The sequence below is a fragment of the Diaphorina citri genome, unplaced genomic scaffold (assembly GCF_000475195.1).
Source record: "Diaphorina citri unplaced genomic scaffold, Diaci psyllid genome assembly version 1.1 scaffold2014, whole genome shotgun sequence".
Lineage (NCBI taxonomy): Eukaryota > Metazoa > Arthropoda > Insecta > Hemiptera > Psyllidae > Diaphorina > Diaphorina citri.
The window spans coordinates 88,879-105,233 of NW_007379440.1; the positions used below are offsets into that span (position 1 = coordinate 88,879).

At 39.1% G+C, this 16,355-nt stretch overlaps 1 protein-coding gene across 1 annotated transcript in view; it reads right to left on the reverse strand.

The window, feature by feature from the left end:
* Positions 1 to 16,355, reverse strand: part of LOC103517948 (protein Gawky) — a 69,354-nt gene that overhangs the window by 50,598 nt on the left and 2,401 nt on the right. Inside the window, exons 3-11 of the mRNA XM_026829868.1 lie at positions 15,913 to 16,060; positions 8,343 to 8,468; positions 7,953 to 8,223; positions 6,566 to 6,786; positions 6,306 to 6,473; positions 3,183 to 3,363; positions 2,035 to 2,500; positions 1,457 to 1,837; positions 575 to 634 (exon numbers count right to left, since the gene is read on the reverse strand). Coding sequence (XP_026685669.1) covers positions 575 to 634; positions 1,457 to 1,837; positions 2,035 to 2,500; positions 3,183 to 3,363; positions 6,306 to 6,473; positions 6,566 to 6,786; positions 7,953 to 8,223; positions 8,343 to 8,468; positions 15,913 to 16,060 — 2,022 coding nt within the window. The remainder of the gene's footprint in view (positions 1 to 574; positions 635 to 1,456; positions 1,838 to 2,034; positions 2,501 to 3,182; positions 3,364 to 6,305; positions 6,474 to 6,565; positions 6,787 to 7,952; positions 8,224 to 8,342; positions 8,469 to 15,912; positions 16,061 to 16,355) is intronic.

Consider the following 16,355-nt stretch of genomic DNA (forward strand, 5'->3'; position numbering starts at 1 on the left):
AAAAAAAAAATTAGGTAAAAAATTTATCCCAAAAAAAAAAAAAAAAAAAAAAAAAAAATCGATTACCCAGGTAAAAAGTTGTATCTCGAAAAAATCAATTAGGAAAAAAGTTATATCTCAAAATAAAAAATCAATTCCGTAAAAAGTTTTATCTAAGGAAAAAAAAAATCAATCTGGTAAAAGTTGTCTCTCACTTACCCCGGTATCCGCAATGAATTCTCCCACCGATATCGTAGCTCCTGCACAAACTCAAACCACACGTGAGCGAAAGACTTTGCCCCGCCCATCGAGTATAGAGCGTGCGAACTGCAGATTGCAAGTCTCCAGACTAGACCGTCCGGGGGACATGATTTGAGTCCGCTCAACCCCTCCTGGGGAAATGGATAAGAGAATAGAGGAACAATAGATAAGAAAATGGTGAAAAATACTTTCCTGATTCTAAGCGCTCTTTGGATAAGTATTTTTCGTTTGCCGTTTCTCTTGTCTTTGGCGGAGAAAGTTTTTTTTTTTTTCAAAATAAGGGAAGTGGGTTCAATTGGAAAGGAAGTCAGTTTTTCTTGTTGGCACTACTTACCTGAGTAACATCATCTTGCTTGATAATTTGACAACCTATGCTTTCCGAATACTCGTTCCTCTGAAACGAAATAAAAATAACAATAATAAATTCAGCTTATTCGAAAAATGGAAAGTCGATTTCTGTTTGGGTCTGACCAAAAGCTTGTTTTTATTTCTAGTCGCCAGCCTAGTTACTTTGGTAACGCGACTGTCTTGTAAGCGCTAGGCCGCGGGTTCGATTCCTACCCAAGGCAGATTTTATCCTGAACGAATAATGGGTCGAAAATTCGAGAGCGAGAAAATTGAGAAATCACATTGATTGAATAATGTTCGCTCTCGGAATGGCCGACTTTCTCCTATCCTGTCTTCCTTCTTCGTCGATTTCGGGACGATAAGACCTTATCAGTTACAGTTCCCTCTATCAAACCTCTTGCATTTATAATGAAACTCCTTGTTTCACCGTAACTTTTGATCAGTTTGCCCGCTTTAAATAAAATTTAGCAGACATGTTTACTTGATTACATTGTTTACCATACAGAGGATTTGTAAATGCAATTTCTTTGTGTTATGTCACAACTTTGGTGCTCACTGCAGCATTGTAGGATTTTTCCCAATAAGTATCTCAATAATCCTAACAACCAATGTTTACCTACCATGCTGGCACCGGTCGCTATGCGCATTTACATGTCATAGCTACTCATTTTCCTCACGAGGCTGAGTGGGCCCCGCAACAGCCAGTCACGGGATCAATCATTTGCATGATACAAATTTCTTGACCCCGCGGGAATCGAACCCGGGTCTCCCGCGTGCAAGGCGAGTGCAGTGACCACTACGCCATGGGAGCTGACTTCTCACTCAATAAATGCATACTGGGTGACTCAATGATTTTCCCTCGTTTTACGTTCAGAATATTACATTTGTTGAGGCCAAGTGACATACAAATTGATGAACTGAAATTCACCACTATTTCCATCATGCTTTGAAGTTGGTCAGAACTATGGGCATAAAGCTTCAGATCATCAAGGTAGAATGCATGTGTGACACGGGAATTAGGATCTTTGTTGAGTTTGTATCCATAGGTGGTGGAGTTCAATATGTTGCTGAGTGGATTCAAACATAAACAGAACCACAGTGCACTGAACACATCTCCCTGGTATATGCCTCGTTTGAATGTCAGTTTTCCAGATTGCACATTGTTACTTCCTGACTGATTATCTTCTTTCTCAAAAGAATTTCCATGTGTATTTATGAATAACCTTGTTGACCAATATCTCATGGATAGCTTGAGGAAATCAATAATTAGAGGATCAATCTTATATATTTCCAGCACTTTCAACAACCAAGAGTGGGGAACACTATCGTACGCATTATTATTATTATTATTAGTATTATTTTTTTGTAATCTGCAAGAACACTAGCACTCATTTTAATTTCCTTGACTGATCAAATAATTCCATATTAATTTCCAGAGTAATGATTAGTGCTTCCAGACGCAGCAAAGTTATGTGTAGGTGTTTGTCTGAATGGTGTACCCTGGTGTTGATCAAATTGCATATCACTTCCTGCATCAAACCTCTTGGTCCCAGGCCAAGCACTAAGTTGTTCCAATGCATCGTCTCCATTCATATTGGAAGCCCTCAGTGCACTCTCTATGTCTTCCTTCTTGAATCCCATCTCACATAGAATGCGGAATTGTTTACTAGCGTAGATGATTTCTTTGCTCAGAGGTTTCGGTCCAGATTTGGGGGGTTGAGCACCCCATGTCGATGGGTCTACATCTCCCGAATTGTCCAGCCAGGGTTGTCCTGGGTTTTTGGGCTTGGGGTTTTGATTAGGGGCACCCCAGGAGCTACCATCATTCCATGGTGCACCTCCTAATTTATCCTCGTGGCTACCCCAAGGTACTCCAGCTGATGGGTCATGAGATCCATCCCACACACCATTCCTTCAAACAAACCATTAAAACGAAAAGTTATACCAACCAGCTCCATCTCATATGTTTACCTTGCAATAGCCAATATTTGACTTTATGGGGTTAAATGCACCTTGAAATAGCGAATATTTGACTTTATGGGGTTAACTGTACCTTGAAATAATGAATATTTGATTTTTTGGGGTTAAATGTACTTTGAAAAACCGAATAATTGACTTTGTGGGGTTAAATGTACCTTGAAAGAGCGAATATTTGACTTTATGGGTTTAAAATGTACCTTGCAATAGTAAGGTTGACTCCTCCACCCTCAGATAGACTATGGTAAGTAATGTAGGATGTATACAATATACATACACAATCTAACACACAAACACTAGTGGTTGGATGGAAGAGCTCCTTCAGGAGAACCCTGCCACTATAAATAAAGCCTAAAAAAAAAAAAAAAAAAAAAAAAAAATAATGGGGAGAGGGAATACCTAAAGGCTTAAGGGTCGAAGTTTTTTCGGCTCTGTGCTTGGTATTCGGGGTGCACTCTGCCTCGTGAGGACAAATGAGTAGCTCCTTTAATCGAGTAGCGACTAGTGGCGGCATTTCATTGGTAATGCTGTGATACCCACAAAAGTTGTAAAAAGCTCTCTGCTTTACCACAAAGATTCATGATTTGATTTGATACAATAGTGAAATGATAAATTACCTGGAAGGTCCCAGCCAGGGTGTTCCATCTGGTTTCATGGCGCCCGGGTTGACAGGCATGCGTGGGTTTGCTTGTAGGGAGCCAGGGCCAATAGGGCCCCCCATCACACCACGGCCTCCCATGTTAGGGGGAGTCGGCATTTCCTTCCAGTGTGAAACTTTGTTAGCACCAGCACCTGCGCCTGTCAAATATAACAACACAACATCAGAAAATATCCCTCAAATTGTCCTAAAATTAGTTACCTATGTGACATAATTTCAATTTCGCTCAGGTGATAAATAATGATAGAATAGCAAAAACAAGAATTGAGAAGAATTTGGGATCTTGAAAAAGTAGTCATCATTCTGATAATGGTGTCTGCCACTGCCACGGGTCCCAACAAACTTATGGTGACAGATGTAGCAAGAAATGAACTAAATAAACAAGGAGACTGTACAACAAGAAGAATGTGCACCTTAACGACACTAGATATAAGGAATGCATTTAATTCACCTTAACGACACTAGATATAAGGAATGCATTTAATTCAGCGAAATGGGAGATAATAATAAAAGCATTGGAAGAGAAGGGGATTTCACAATACCTCATTAGAATGATGGAAGCATATCTCTGTGACAGGATAATAGTTGGAGAGAGTTTTGAGAAGAACATGACGGGAGGCGTGCCACAGAGGTCAATCCTCGGGCCGACTTTATGGAGTATATTCTATGATGGCGTCCTTAGACTCGTCACACCGGAGGGGGTTACACAAATAGCTTATCCAGACAATCTTGTGGTAGTGGTTCTGGCTAGGGATGAGGAAGAAATGGAGTTTAAGCTAAACTTCACTCTTCAGGAAATAAACAACTGGATGGAGGACAATAAATTACAAGTGGCACCAGAAAAGTCAGAAGCAGTGGTTATTGCAGGCAAAAAAAAGAACAGGACAATAAATATAAAGCTGGGGGGGGGGGTCAGAGGATAGAGATAAAAGAGTCTGAAGTACTTAGGAGTGACTTTAGATAGTGGGCTAAGCTTCCTCCCTCACTTAAGACATCACCAGTAAAGCAGAAAAGACGGTCGCAGCCTTGTCCCGGAAAGTACCCCAGCTGGGCGGACCGGGAGAAAATAAAAGAAGGATGCTCCAACAGGCAGCTGATAGCGTTCTACTTCTACTATACGCGGCGCAAGTGTGGTCCAGCTGCCTTAGATTCAAGGAAAAGAGGCGGAGGCTTCTTTCAAGACAGAGGAAACTCTGCCTGAGAATGGCCTGCGCTTACAGAACAGTTTCTACGGAGGCTGCCTCAGTTATCTCCAGGGTAATTCCCATTGATTTGGCAGCTGAGGAAAGGTATAAAACCTTCCGTGAAAGTAAAAGAGGTTAAAGACAGAGAAAGAGAGTTAACACTTAGTAGATGGCAGGATGGCTGGGATCAGAGTGCAAACGGGCAGTGGACAAAGACCCTTATACCACAGATTAGACCCTGGTATTCCAGAAATTTCGGGGAAGTAAATTTATCATCTCACACAGGTGCTGTCGGGACATGGCTGCTTCCAGTCTTTCATCCATAGGATAAGGAAAGCACAAACTCCCAAATGTCTTTTCTGTGAGGAAACCGATGATCCAAAGCACACTCTGTTTGAATGTGTAAGATGGTGCAGGGAAAGAGATGAGGTAGAGGAAATGTTGGGAGAAAAGTTGACCAAAGACAATATGGTTAAAATGATGTTGCAAAGCAACACAAACTGGAAAGACATTTCCACTATGGTTCACAAGATTATGAAAGGGAAAGAAGAAAAGGAGAGAAGGTTGAAGGCGCAAGCCTTGTCTCAAGCCTCAAGGTAGCCTTACAGGGGAGACAGAGGTCTTGTACTGTATGTTATTTGTATACTTTATTATATCTGTATGTGTATTCTGAAGGGGAAATGGGAGAATAGTCCACTTTGTGATCTATTCCTTTGTATGGTGTGCTTTCTGTTTCAGACTAGTTGCGTTCTATATTTTATTTGTAGGTGTTCTCTGTTGTTTCAGACAGAGGAGGACCTTTGTATGGTGTGCTTTCTGTTTCAGACTAGTTGCGTTCTATATTTTATTTGTAGGTGTTCTCTGTTGTTTCAGACCAAGGATGTCCTTTGTATGGTGTGCTTTCTGTTTCAGACTAGTTGCGTTCTATATTTTATTTGTAGGTGTTCTCTGTTGTTTCAGACAGAGGAGGAAATATTTGTTGGGTCACCGTGGGGAAGTAATGTTTCCAGTCCCCGTACGGATATGACAAGGGAGGTGTGTGTGGACACGATGGGTAGGTTTTGTAGTTTGCCCGTGCAGATTAAGTAATGTTTCCAGTCCCCGTACGGATATGACAAGGGAGGTGTGTGTGGACACGATGGGTAGGTTTTGTAGTTTGCCCGTGCAGATTAGGGAAGGTGTAGGGAACCAGGCGAGCTCTGGAATTCTGTACAGGCGTCGCGAGGGTCTCCGGTGGTACGGGAGGTGACAAGTGCACTTCTTGGGGCTCCGGAGACGGTCGCGGCGTATCGTTGGCACAGCTGATTTTTCCCCTGCTCCTCTGTCGGCACACACCTCACCATAATAATAATAATAATAAAAAGAAGCTAGAACCGTATCTGAAAAGTGCAGACCAAATAATAGAAAGTAAAAATCGGCCCTGCTCAGTCCTAGGACCCAAAAGTTCAAGGATCGACGTGCCTTGATCTTATAACCTTATGTTCCAAATTTCATGAAAATCAGACCAGGCAATCAGGAGTTATAGTGATAAATTTAAAAGGGCATTCACTCAGCACCACGTATACAAGTGTGCTGAGGCTGACATACTGCCATGCACCTAAGTTAAATCATCCAAAATAACATGTTGATCTTAATTTCTCATTATGTTTAGTGAATGAAATGATGATTAGAAAGTTAGTAAAATAGATAGACAGCAGTTAGTTGGAAAGTGTTATCGTTATGTATATAGGTAAGGTCCCCATTCAACAAGCTTGACAGATAACAGAGGGAGAGAGACTGGAACCCTTGCACCTTGCTTGCTTAGCAGTATATAGGTAAGGTCCCCATTCAACAAGCTTGACAGATAACAGAGGGAGAGAGACTGGAACCCTTGCACCTTGCTTGCTTAGCATACAGACCTGGGGGTGGGGGAGGAGGTTTATTTCCCCACAGTGAAGTGCCATCATCATAGTTAGGAGGGAGATTGCGTCTCTGCGCAGGAGGGGAAGGTTCATCCCATCCCCCGGCCCCGGGGACATTAGGTTTCATATTCATAGCTTCCTTGTGAGGGGGACCCGCCCATTGACCTAGAGAACCACACGAGTCAAGTGAATTTTTCACATTGCATCAACACAATTCACTTGACACAAAGAGCAAATAAACACAAAGGTTAACATACCAGGGGGTGTTGGGCCAGGTGGTATCATCTTGGGTTGTCCAGGGGGTGGTCCTGGGGGTTGAATATGATGATGAGAGCCTGGGGGTCCAGGGGGGACTTGGGGAGGTTGAGCCCACATGGGATCGGCAGCAGCGGCTGCTCCGTTTAGACGACCAGATATACCTCTGGGATCACCGCGTAACAATGGATCTCCTGCACCTACAAACATCACCAACTTCAGTGAGTTTTACATTCTATAGGGTGGATACAAAACGCTGAAACAAATCTTATATTATAAGAACAAGATCCATTCACTCATTCACAGTTCACATTTCATAGTTCACACACTGATCGCTCTATCTCGAGAACCACAACACCTAGAAAGATTTTGCGAAAATCTAAACCGATCCTGAGATATGATCAATTTTTGATCGCTAAAATCACCATAAGAAATACACAGAGTGCAGACAAGACACCTATTTCATAATGAAGTCGCGGCCTTGCCCCTGAAGAACATTCTGTACCAATTCCCACAAAGCACCGCATTATATTCAAGGAGAAACATTTTATACCAAGTCTCTTTTTTTAACTTTAGCAGGGGCGGAGGTCCGGAGGGATCAACTTTGAAAACTTAAATGAAAATTCCGAAACTTTCAAGTATAGCAGATTACCGTGTCATCGGCATAGCTGAAGACTTGGCCCATGCTTTTCAGGTAATTTATTAATGAAGCAGTTGAAAAGGCATGGACCAAGACAGCTGCCTTGAACTATTGAATATGGCAGGCAATCTGCTTTGTCAGACAGTTGTGTTCTGTTGGTCAAGTAGGAAGTAAACCAGGTAAGTGCAGTGTCTGTCAGTCCTATGTTTCGTAGTTCTTGTAGCAGTTTGTCGTGTTGTATGGAGTCGTAAGCTTTAGCTATGTCTAGAAAGCAGGCTACTACCTTTTTCCCCCTGTCCATGTTGTCATACAGGTAAGTCGTTAAGTCAACGAGTGTGTCTTCTGTCCCTATACCCCTCCTAAACTCGTATTGTGTAAGTCAGTACGTTGTATTATTCTCTTCAGAACCTTGCTAAATATTGTCAAAAGTGATATAGGTCTGTAGTTGGGTAGTTTAGTATTGCCTTTTTAGTGAATTGGCACAATAATACAGTGGGATTAAATTCAAACTTGTTCCAAAGCCCAAGTACTGTATTTTTCGTTTTTTTTTTTTTTTTTTTTTTTTTTTTTTTTTCAAGGGGCAACAACCAACACGTAAAAAAGATCGATATTATATTTTTTAGGTAAATTTATATAAAAAAATAGGGACCTACGTAAATTTCTTATTTAAAAAAATAATAATAATATCGATCTTTTTTACGTGTTGGTTGTTGCCCCTTGATTTTTTTAAGATCATTGAGCTAAAAAACGTATCTTGATTCCATAGCATGGTATGAGGATGTTGTCCAGGATGAGAGCCAGGATCAATGCCAGGAACCCCAGAACCTCCACTCCGAGGATCCCTTGGATCTCCCCAACCCCCCGCCCCTGCTCCCCACTCTTCTTTCTTGGGTCCCCCAGTCCATACCGGGCCCTGGCCAGAACTAGGTCCTGCTGTACCCCAGCCCCCTCCAGCAGCCGCCCCTGGTCCTCCACCTTGCTGTATACCAGCTCCACCTCCTGACCATAAGTTAGCATCACCTGTAATAGGTACATTACATTAACATTATCATACTACCTGGCCATAAGTTAGCATCACCTGTAATACATTACACTAACACTATTATACTAGCGACCTGTTTCAAGTGGAATTGACTCACCTTCATCGTCTTCACCCCAGGTTCCACCAATATTGGTGGCTGGAGTATGACCCCATGGAGTTTTCTGTGCTACTTGAGGGGGAGGTTGTCCACCATTACGAAGATTTGCCTCCCAAAGCTCTGTGCCTGTGAAAATGAAACAACAGTTTGCACCAAGCTAGAAAAAGATGTTACAAGATTGAACCAAATTTATTTATATAATAATAATTGAGTTTATGAAGTATTTCCCAGGGATGGGTTCCTCAAAAAGTACTTGGAATATATGTATATGTTACAGTTAAAGCAGAGTCTCAGTTAGAGTTGACTATAACTAAAATAAACAGTGAAAGTTGATTTAAAAATTATAAAATCAACTCTAACTAACCCCTCTCAGTGAAATTGAGCGAAAAAATATAATCAACTTTCACTAGTGAGAGTTGATTCTATCCGGTGCCAGCTACAGATCACGTGCTGGTAAGATGCGTGCGCATCTCTTTGTTTTCGTTTTATCCCAAGTCAAGGCTTTTTCAGGTGCTCCTGCCAGACAAAGTGTACTTCTAACAAGTGTTTTTGTTAGAAGAAGAATGTAACTCCAATGTAACTCCAAATGCCATAGTTCCTTGCCATGTGACAACAAATAAACAACTTTTATTTTAAAATTAACCTTCTTACACCTACGGCCTTGTTTTTAATTTGCCAATAAAAAAGTGTTCTTCTTTTCTTGTAGGTACATACCTCCATAATTTTAGCCTACTCCCCTACTTAATCTAACAAGAAACAATACTACTTATTTTAAATTCAAGTATTGCCTATTGCTGGACTCGAACCATAGTCCTCCAGATAAAGAGAGCGTACTCAACAACTGAGGAAAATGGTGATCTAATTGTTGAAAAATAATCAACTTTCGCTAATTGGCTAGTATAAAAGTTGATAAAAAAATCTTTTTTTAAGGGGTTTGACAGAGGGAACTGTAACTGCTATGGTCTTATCGTCCCGAAATCGAAGAGAGAAGGAAGACAGGATAGCAGAAAGCCAGCCGTTCCGAGAACGAACATTATCCCATCAGGATAAAATCCGCCCCGGGCGGGAATCGAATCGCGGCCTAGCGCTTACAAGGCAGACGCACTACCAACCAAGCTAATTAGGCTGGCAAAAATCTTAAATTGAGAAAGAATCGAGTTTCACTAACTGGCATCAGGAAGAGTATACTCTACCTAGTTAGGGTCAACTATCGCTAGTAAAAGTTGATTAAAAATCTGGTGTGAACATCACACGACTTTCTATTACATTTGCGGAATACGTATTTGAAAAAAAAATAAAAAAATATAAAAAAAATGCAAGACACCTATTTCATAATGAAGTCGCGGCCTTGCCCCTGAAGAACATTCTGTACCAATTCCCACAAAGCACCGCCATGAAAATAATAAATACTTTATTAACACCAAATTATGTAAATGATGAGTGTGTCCAAGGACAGATTACATGTGAGACACAAGTCTCCTAATCCTGGTACCAATATGAAAAACACTGAAAAAGAAAAACATAACATACAAACTCAAGCTTTAAAAAAAAAAAAAAAAAAAAAAAAAAATCTGGTGTGAACACCACACGACTTTCCTTATCCTATTGAATGATGCTTATTTATGTGTTGTTCTATTGTAACTTTTACAATATCTCTAACCTAATACCTAATAGTCAGTATAGCTGAAAACCGCCAAAAAAAAAAAACGGTCAAAATCCACCAAAAAACGGTCAAAATACCGCCAACCGCAGCACCTATCTTAACCAAACGTTTTGTGTTGCATGCTTGTCACATTTGTGGACTACATACAAAATTTCAAGTCTCTAGCTCAGGGGTGGCCAAACCGGGAACCGGAACCGCGAGCCCATTTTGAGGGAACCGCAAGCTCATTTTGAGGGAACCAAAAAAAAAAAAAAAAAAAAAAAAAAAAAAAAAAAAAAAAAAAAAAAAAAAAAAAAAACGGGAAAAAATAAAAGTGTAAATGTACCTTATTGAGTACCTAATGGAGATATTTTGGTAGGTAGGTACCTACATACGTAAAAGCCAGAGCTGATTCAAGAAGTTGTAGTTTCTGGACCTATCTCTCTGAAGATAAATATCCATGTCTCAAGAAACTAGCTATGTACCTGACAGCCTTCTTCGCAAGCCCTTACCTTCGACCATGACCTCACAAATCTTTGCTATTACTTTTACATCTTCTCCTCTTCTTTCTCTTGCTCTCCTTTTTCAGCTTTAGTTTTATATAGGTACATTTTTTTTTTTTAATTCAAGCAAGGGTTTAATGTAATTTATTTTTGAAAATATTGTACCAAATACATGAGACCTTGCTTAGACTGCGGGAGTAAAGGGACTTTTCAGTCTCATTCTGGCCTAAAAGCCAGAGCTGATTCAAGAAGTTGTAGCTTCTGGACCTATCTCTCTGAAGATAAATATCCATGTCTCAAGAAACTAGCTATGTACCTGACAGCCTTCTTCGCAAGCCCTTACCTTCGACCATGACCTCACAAATCTTTGCTATTACTTTTACATCTTCTCCTCTTCTTTCTCTTGCTCTCCTTTTTCAGCTTTAGTTTTATATAGGTACATTTTTTTTTTTTAATTCAAGCAAGGGTTTAATGTAATTTATTTTTGAAAATATTGTACCAAATACATGAGACCTTGCTTAGACTGCGGGAGTAAAGGGACTTTTCAGTCTCATTCTGGCAGTATAAGCAGGGTATATTCTATTCTATTCATCAAAAAGCAACAGTAATGGTGCTCCACAATGCTTGTCTCTAGATGGCGCGACTGCTTCTAATTCTGAAGAGAGTACAAAATTATTGGCTACTCACTTTTCAAATGTTTATTCGGACGAAGTTATCATTCCCCCTGATTTTGGCCTCTCTCAGTCTTTGGTTTGCTTGTCGCGTATTCAGCTAACTTCTGATGTGGTGTTTAAAAAGCTCAATTCACTTCAAAAGTCGTCATCTGCTGGACCTGATGGTGTCCCACCATTGCTTTTAAGAGAGTGTGCTGCTGAGCTTTGCCGTCCCCTTACGCTGTTGTTTAACAAATCTCTTACAGATGGTGTTTTTCCTCAATTCTGGAAAGATTCTTTTGTGATACCTCTTTATAAAGCTGGATCTAAGACAAATGTTACTAATTATAGACCTATTGCAAAAATCTCCAGCATTCCAAAACTTTTCGAATCACTTGTCCTTGACATTATTCATAAACCTCTTTCTAATACTATAGTCAGCAGCCAACATGGTTTCATCAAAGGTCGATCAACGTTGACCAATTTAACAACTTTTTACCAATTTTTAACATCTGCAATTGAAGATGGTGGCCAGGTTGACTGCTGCTATACTGATTTTAGCAAGGCATTTGATAAGGTAAATGTCAATATTTTATGTTCTAAACTTCGTTCATTAGGTATTAACGATCCTCTGTTATCATGGTTCTATTCTTATCTTTCCACCAGAACCCAAATTGTTAAGTATAACGAATGTTTTTCCGATCCAATTCCAGTTCGTTCAGGCTGTCCTCAAGGCGGACATTTAAGTGGCCTCCTATTCAATATCTTTATTAATGATTTGATTCTTAGATTACCTGATAATTGTGGTCTTTTATTTGCCGATGATTTCCGTCTGGCTAAACGTATTAACAGTATTGAGGATGGCTTGGATCTGCAGCGCACTCTCTCCCTTCTTTCTGATTGGTGCAGCGAGAATCGAATGGTTCTTAATGTTAAAAAATGTCATATGATAACATTCACTCGTAAAAAGAATCCCCTTATGATTCAGTACTCCATTGATGGCGAACAGTTATCCCGTATTGAAAATGTGAAAGATCTTGGTGTTACGATTGATCATGATCTCAAGTTTAATACTCACTATACTAATATTAAAAACAAAGCTATGAAAACTTTGGGATTCATTCAACGTAACTCAAGAGAATTCAAATCTCCTCAAACAATAAAAGCCTTGTACTGTTCTATGGTTCGTCCGTCACTGGAATACTGTTCATCTCTTTGGTCTCCTTTTTGTAATGAACACATTCAACTTCTTGACAAAGTTCAAAGAAAATTCTTAAGATTACTTGCTTTCAAACATAAAATAAAAATTGAAAATCATGATTATTCCGAAATCATAAGAACAAGTGGTCTTAAGAGTCTAAAACATAGAAGGGACATTGCTGATACCGTGTTTCTGTTTAAACTCTTGAATAATTTAATTGATTGCCCCGATCTAGTTTCACAAATAGGCCTTAGAGTTAGAGGGAGAGCAACCAGAAATACTGACCTATTCTCAACCAAATTCTTTCGAACCAATATTGGTGCTAATTGTCCTCAATATTGGTGCTAATTGTCCCATTAACAGAATCCTTAATCTCAGTAACATCGTTTGTAATACTCCTTACAATATTGATTTTATTGTAGGGTCAGTTGAACAACTTAAATCAAAACTTAATGAATTCGACTCGCTGCATTTTATTTATTTTTTTAAAAAAGATGAGTGTTTCACCGCCGTTTTTATTTCGTAGCGATGAAACAACTGCTACATTGGACGCTTGTGGTCTGTGTCGAAAAATTTTGATTTTATTTTTAGAATCAACTTTCACCAAAATGACCAGTTAGTTATAGTCAACCAAAATGCCCAGTTAGTTATAGTATAGTCAACTCTAACTGAAGAATTAGCTTTAACTGTAACAGATACATACAGGGTGGTCCAGAATTATAGGGACAACGGCCTGCAGTAGATATATGGGATCATTTCCAACAATAATCATTCCCATATGCATGAGTATACAGGGTGGTTCGTGATTTGCGAACCACGCTTATATCTCAGAAACGGCTGGGAATTAAGGAATGAAATAAACGGCATCAGGGTGGTTCGTGATTTGCGAACCACGCTTATATCTCAGAAACGGCTGGGAATTAAGGAATGAAATAAACGGCATCATGTAGATGAAATTTTGATGATTAAAATGGCATTTTTTAAATTTGCAATTTTTTTTGCAAAACGGCCCATTTTTTGCCAAATATAGGTCACTCTTATGGAAACCCCCATTTTTTATTTAATTATTGGAATCAGCATAAAATTTTAATTGAAAAAATGTATTCACTCGAAAAAATTTGATGTACAAAAATTCTGTACACTGTGAGAAAGAAAAACAATTTCTTAATTATTTCTTTAGTTTTTGTATTATTCACTTAACTATTTCAACAACAATCAACAACAACAAACAAATTTATAAAAGCTGTTCAAAATGAGATCCATTTCTTTGTACACAGTAACGCATTGTTCGCTCTAACTCAGGACCAACTGCGTTGTTCATCAAATCTGGGGTCACTGACGCACACAAAATCGCGATTTGTGCAAATTTTTGTAGAGCAAATTTTTTCGAGTGAAAAATTTTTCAATTAAAATTTTATGCTGATTCCAAAAATTAAATAAAAAATAGGGGTTCCCATAAGAGTGACCTATATTTGGCAAAAAATGGGCCATTTTGCAAAAAAAATTGCAAATTTAAAAAAAGCCATTTTAATCATCAAAATTTCATCTACACGATGCCTTTTATTTCATTCCTTAATTCCCAGCCGTTTCTGAGATATAAGCGTGGTTCGCAAATCACGAACCACCCTGTACATATATATAGAAATGTGTCACTGCACTGAAGCCCTTCTCAAACAGGTATGTTGTTGGAAAGGCAAGTAATAACCACTTGGCCTTATTCCATAGGTCTCGACAAGTTTCTTTTCCTTGAGGCCAGAACTTTTCATACTCATACGAATTGAACAGAGCTTCTTTTCAACATCATACTTGATGTCCATCAATGATTTTTGAATAGATTCAGGGACCAAGGATTGTCCGCTGTGGATGGATTCAAAACCCACTTCTAATGTTGTTCGGTCTTGACCAGTTCTCTTTTCGCCCCCAGAAATCGGAAATCGCCCCCGTTCAGAATCGCTACTCTAAATGGTTACTAAAGGATACATGATGTGTGTTTCATTCTGTCTAATTGAGCTTCAATGAATTCCAGAGCGCTCAAATATGACTCCAATCTTGTTTGTGTAACCTCTTCGCCACATTTTCTGCACTTTATAATATCCAATTGAACTAGAACATAAAATAGATACATTTATCTTGCTATTACACTAGTCTTTTAGTCTTTTCAAGATAGCTGAATCCGAATATAATGACCGTTTTTCTGGGTCAATTCGAAATTGACGTTTTTCAAAACGTTTTTGCGTTTTTTGAAAATAGCTTTACACTTCAATTTATTTTATAATATTACCATCTACTATATGGCTCGAAAATTAACTATATCTATGGAAAATGTTGTGTCTTAGATTTCAACTAAACGTAACCAAACGTGCACAATATTTGAAAATCCGTTAAAAGAATAATCAAAAACGAGTTTTTTTTTCTTCTTCTTTAGGGTGAATTGATCGAAGAAATGTCTTAACGGAGGTTGGTGAAATGCAATTTTCAACTTTAATTCCCCATCAGTGCTTAATGTAGCGTCTAATGTAACAGTTGTTCCATTGCTACAAAATAAAAACGGCGGTGGAACACTCATCACTTAAAAAAAAAAAAAAAAAGATTCAATTAAGGCTTGATTGAAGTTTGGTGAAATCGGCTATTAGAGTACCAGATCATGGGGAATATATTGGTAAAACTGCTAGACCTATCCACACTAGAATCAAAGAACATTACTCGAGTGTCAAAAATAAACATCCTGAAAAGAGTGGGTTTGCCCAATACATGTTAGATAGGTAATAATATTCCTACAACTTTGTGTGAAGTAGATGTCTTGTGTTCTAAACCTCTTAACCCCTTCAAACTAAGCATAAACCCATCACATTCATTAGAAATGCCATAAAGGACGGTAAATCTGTTTTCAATAGCCAAATTGAGAGTAACAATAATTTTGAATTGATTTTGCCTCAAACCAGTGTTGCCAGATTGACTTTTCAACTATGAATGCAGTGAAAACCAAAAATAGAAATTTTGTGCGAGGAGCTGTTACATAGTATAAAGTGGATTTCCAGAAGTTGGCAGATGACATTCATAATTAAAGAAAAATGGCTTAGCAACAAAAATTATTGAGTTTATTTTTTATTCTTTGGGTGTGGGTGGGGGGGGGAACCTCGAACACTTTTGAAAGTTAAGAAGGGAACCGCAACGAAAAAAGTCTGGCCACCCCTGCTCTAGCTTATACCATTCCCGAGATATTGTTAACACCAAAAACGCAAAACTGCCTCCAAGCGTTGCACCGATCCTAACCAAAAGTTTCGTGTCGCATCTTTGCCACATTTGACAGCTGCCAAATTTCATGTCTCTAATTCTTACCGTTCTCGAGATATTTTGTTAACAGACAGATGGACAGACACATGGACCAATGGCTGAAACTTTGTATTTAGACTCTAGGGACCTCAAAACGTGTTTTGGCACTAAAAACTGACCGTCGAAAATTTGACCTGATTACATTATTTTCCTTCCTATAGGATAAGGAAGGTAAAAATTGAATCCTGAGGAATATAGGAAAGTCGCCCAGTATCTCAGAATTTAAACATGTATGTACCATTATTAACGTTTGGTTTCCATACTGGGGCAGGTGGTGCTTGAGGATTCCCTGCTCCCGCTACATTTGGTTCTTTATTGGATGGTTCTGGAGAGGCAGGAATATCCCAAGACGAGTCCTGATTCACGTGTTGACCACCCCATCCATCCTAAAAAAAAAGGAACGTTTTAGGTTTTAGAGTAACAAATAAAAGGATTGGGTATCACTTTTATGTTGGAAAACTGTAAAAAAAATCAAGTTTCCTACATGAGGGTGTGGTCAAACTTTATTTTATGTTCAGTTAATGTACTCTTACAGCAACCTGTAGGTCAAGTAGGTGGCCGAAAAGTGGTCGATTTTTTTTTTTTTTTTTAATTTAGGACCTCAGTACTCGGAATTCGGACCAATCTCAGTGGTGTACCTAGTGGTTATAGCGCGGTGGACTTCGGATCTGGAGGTTGGTG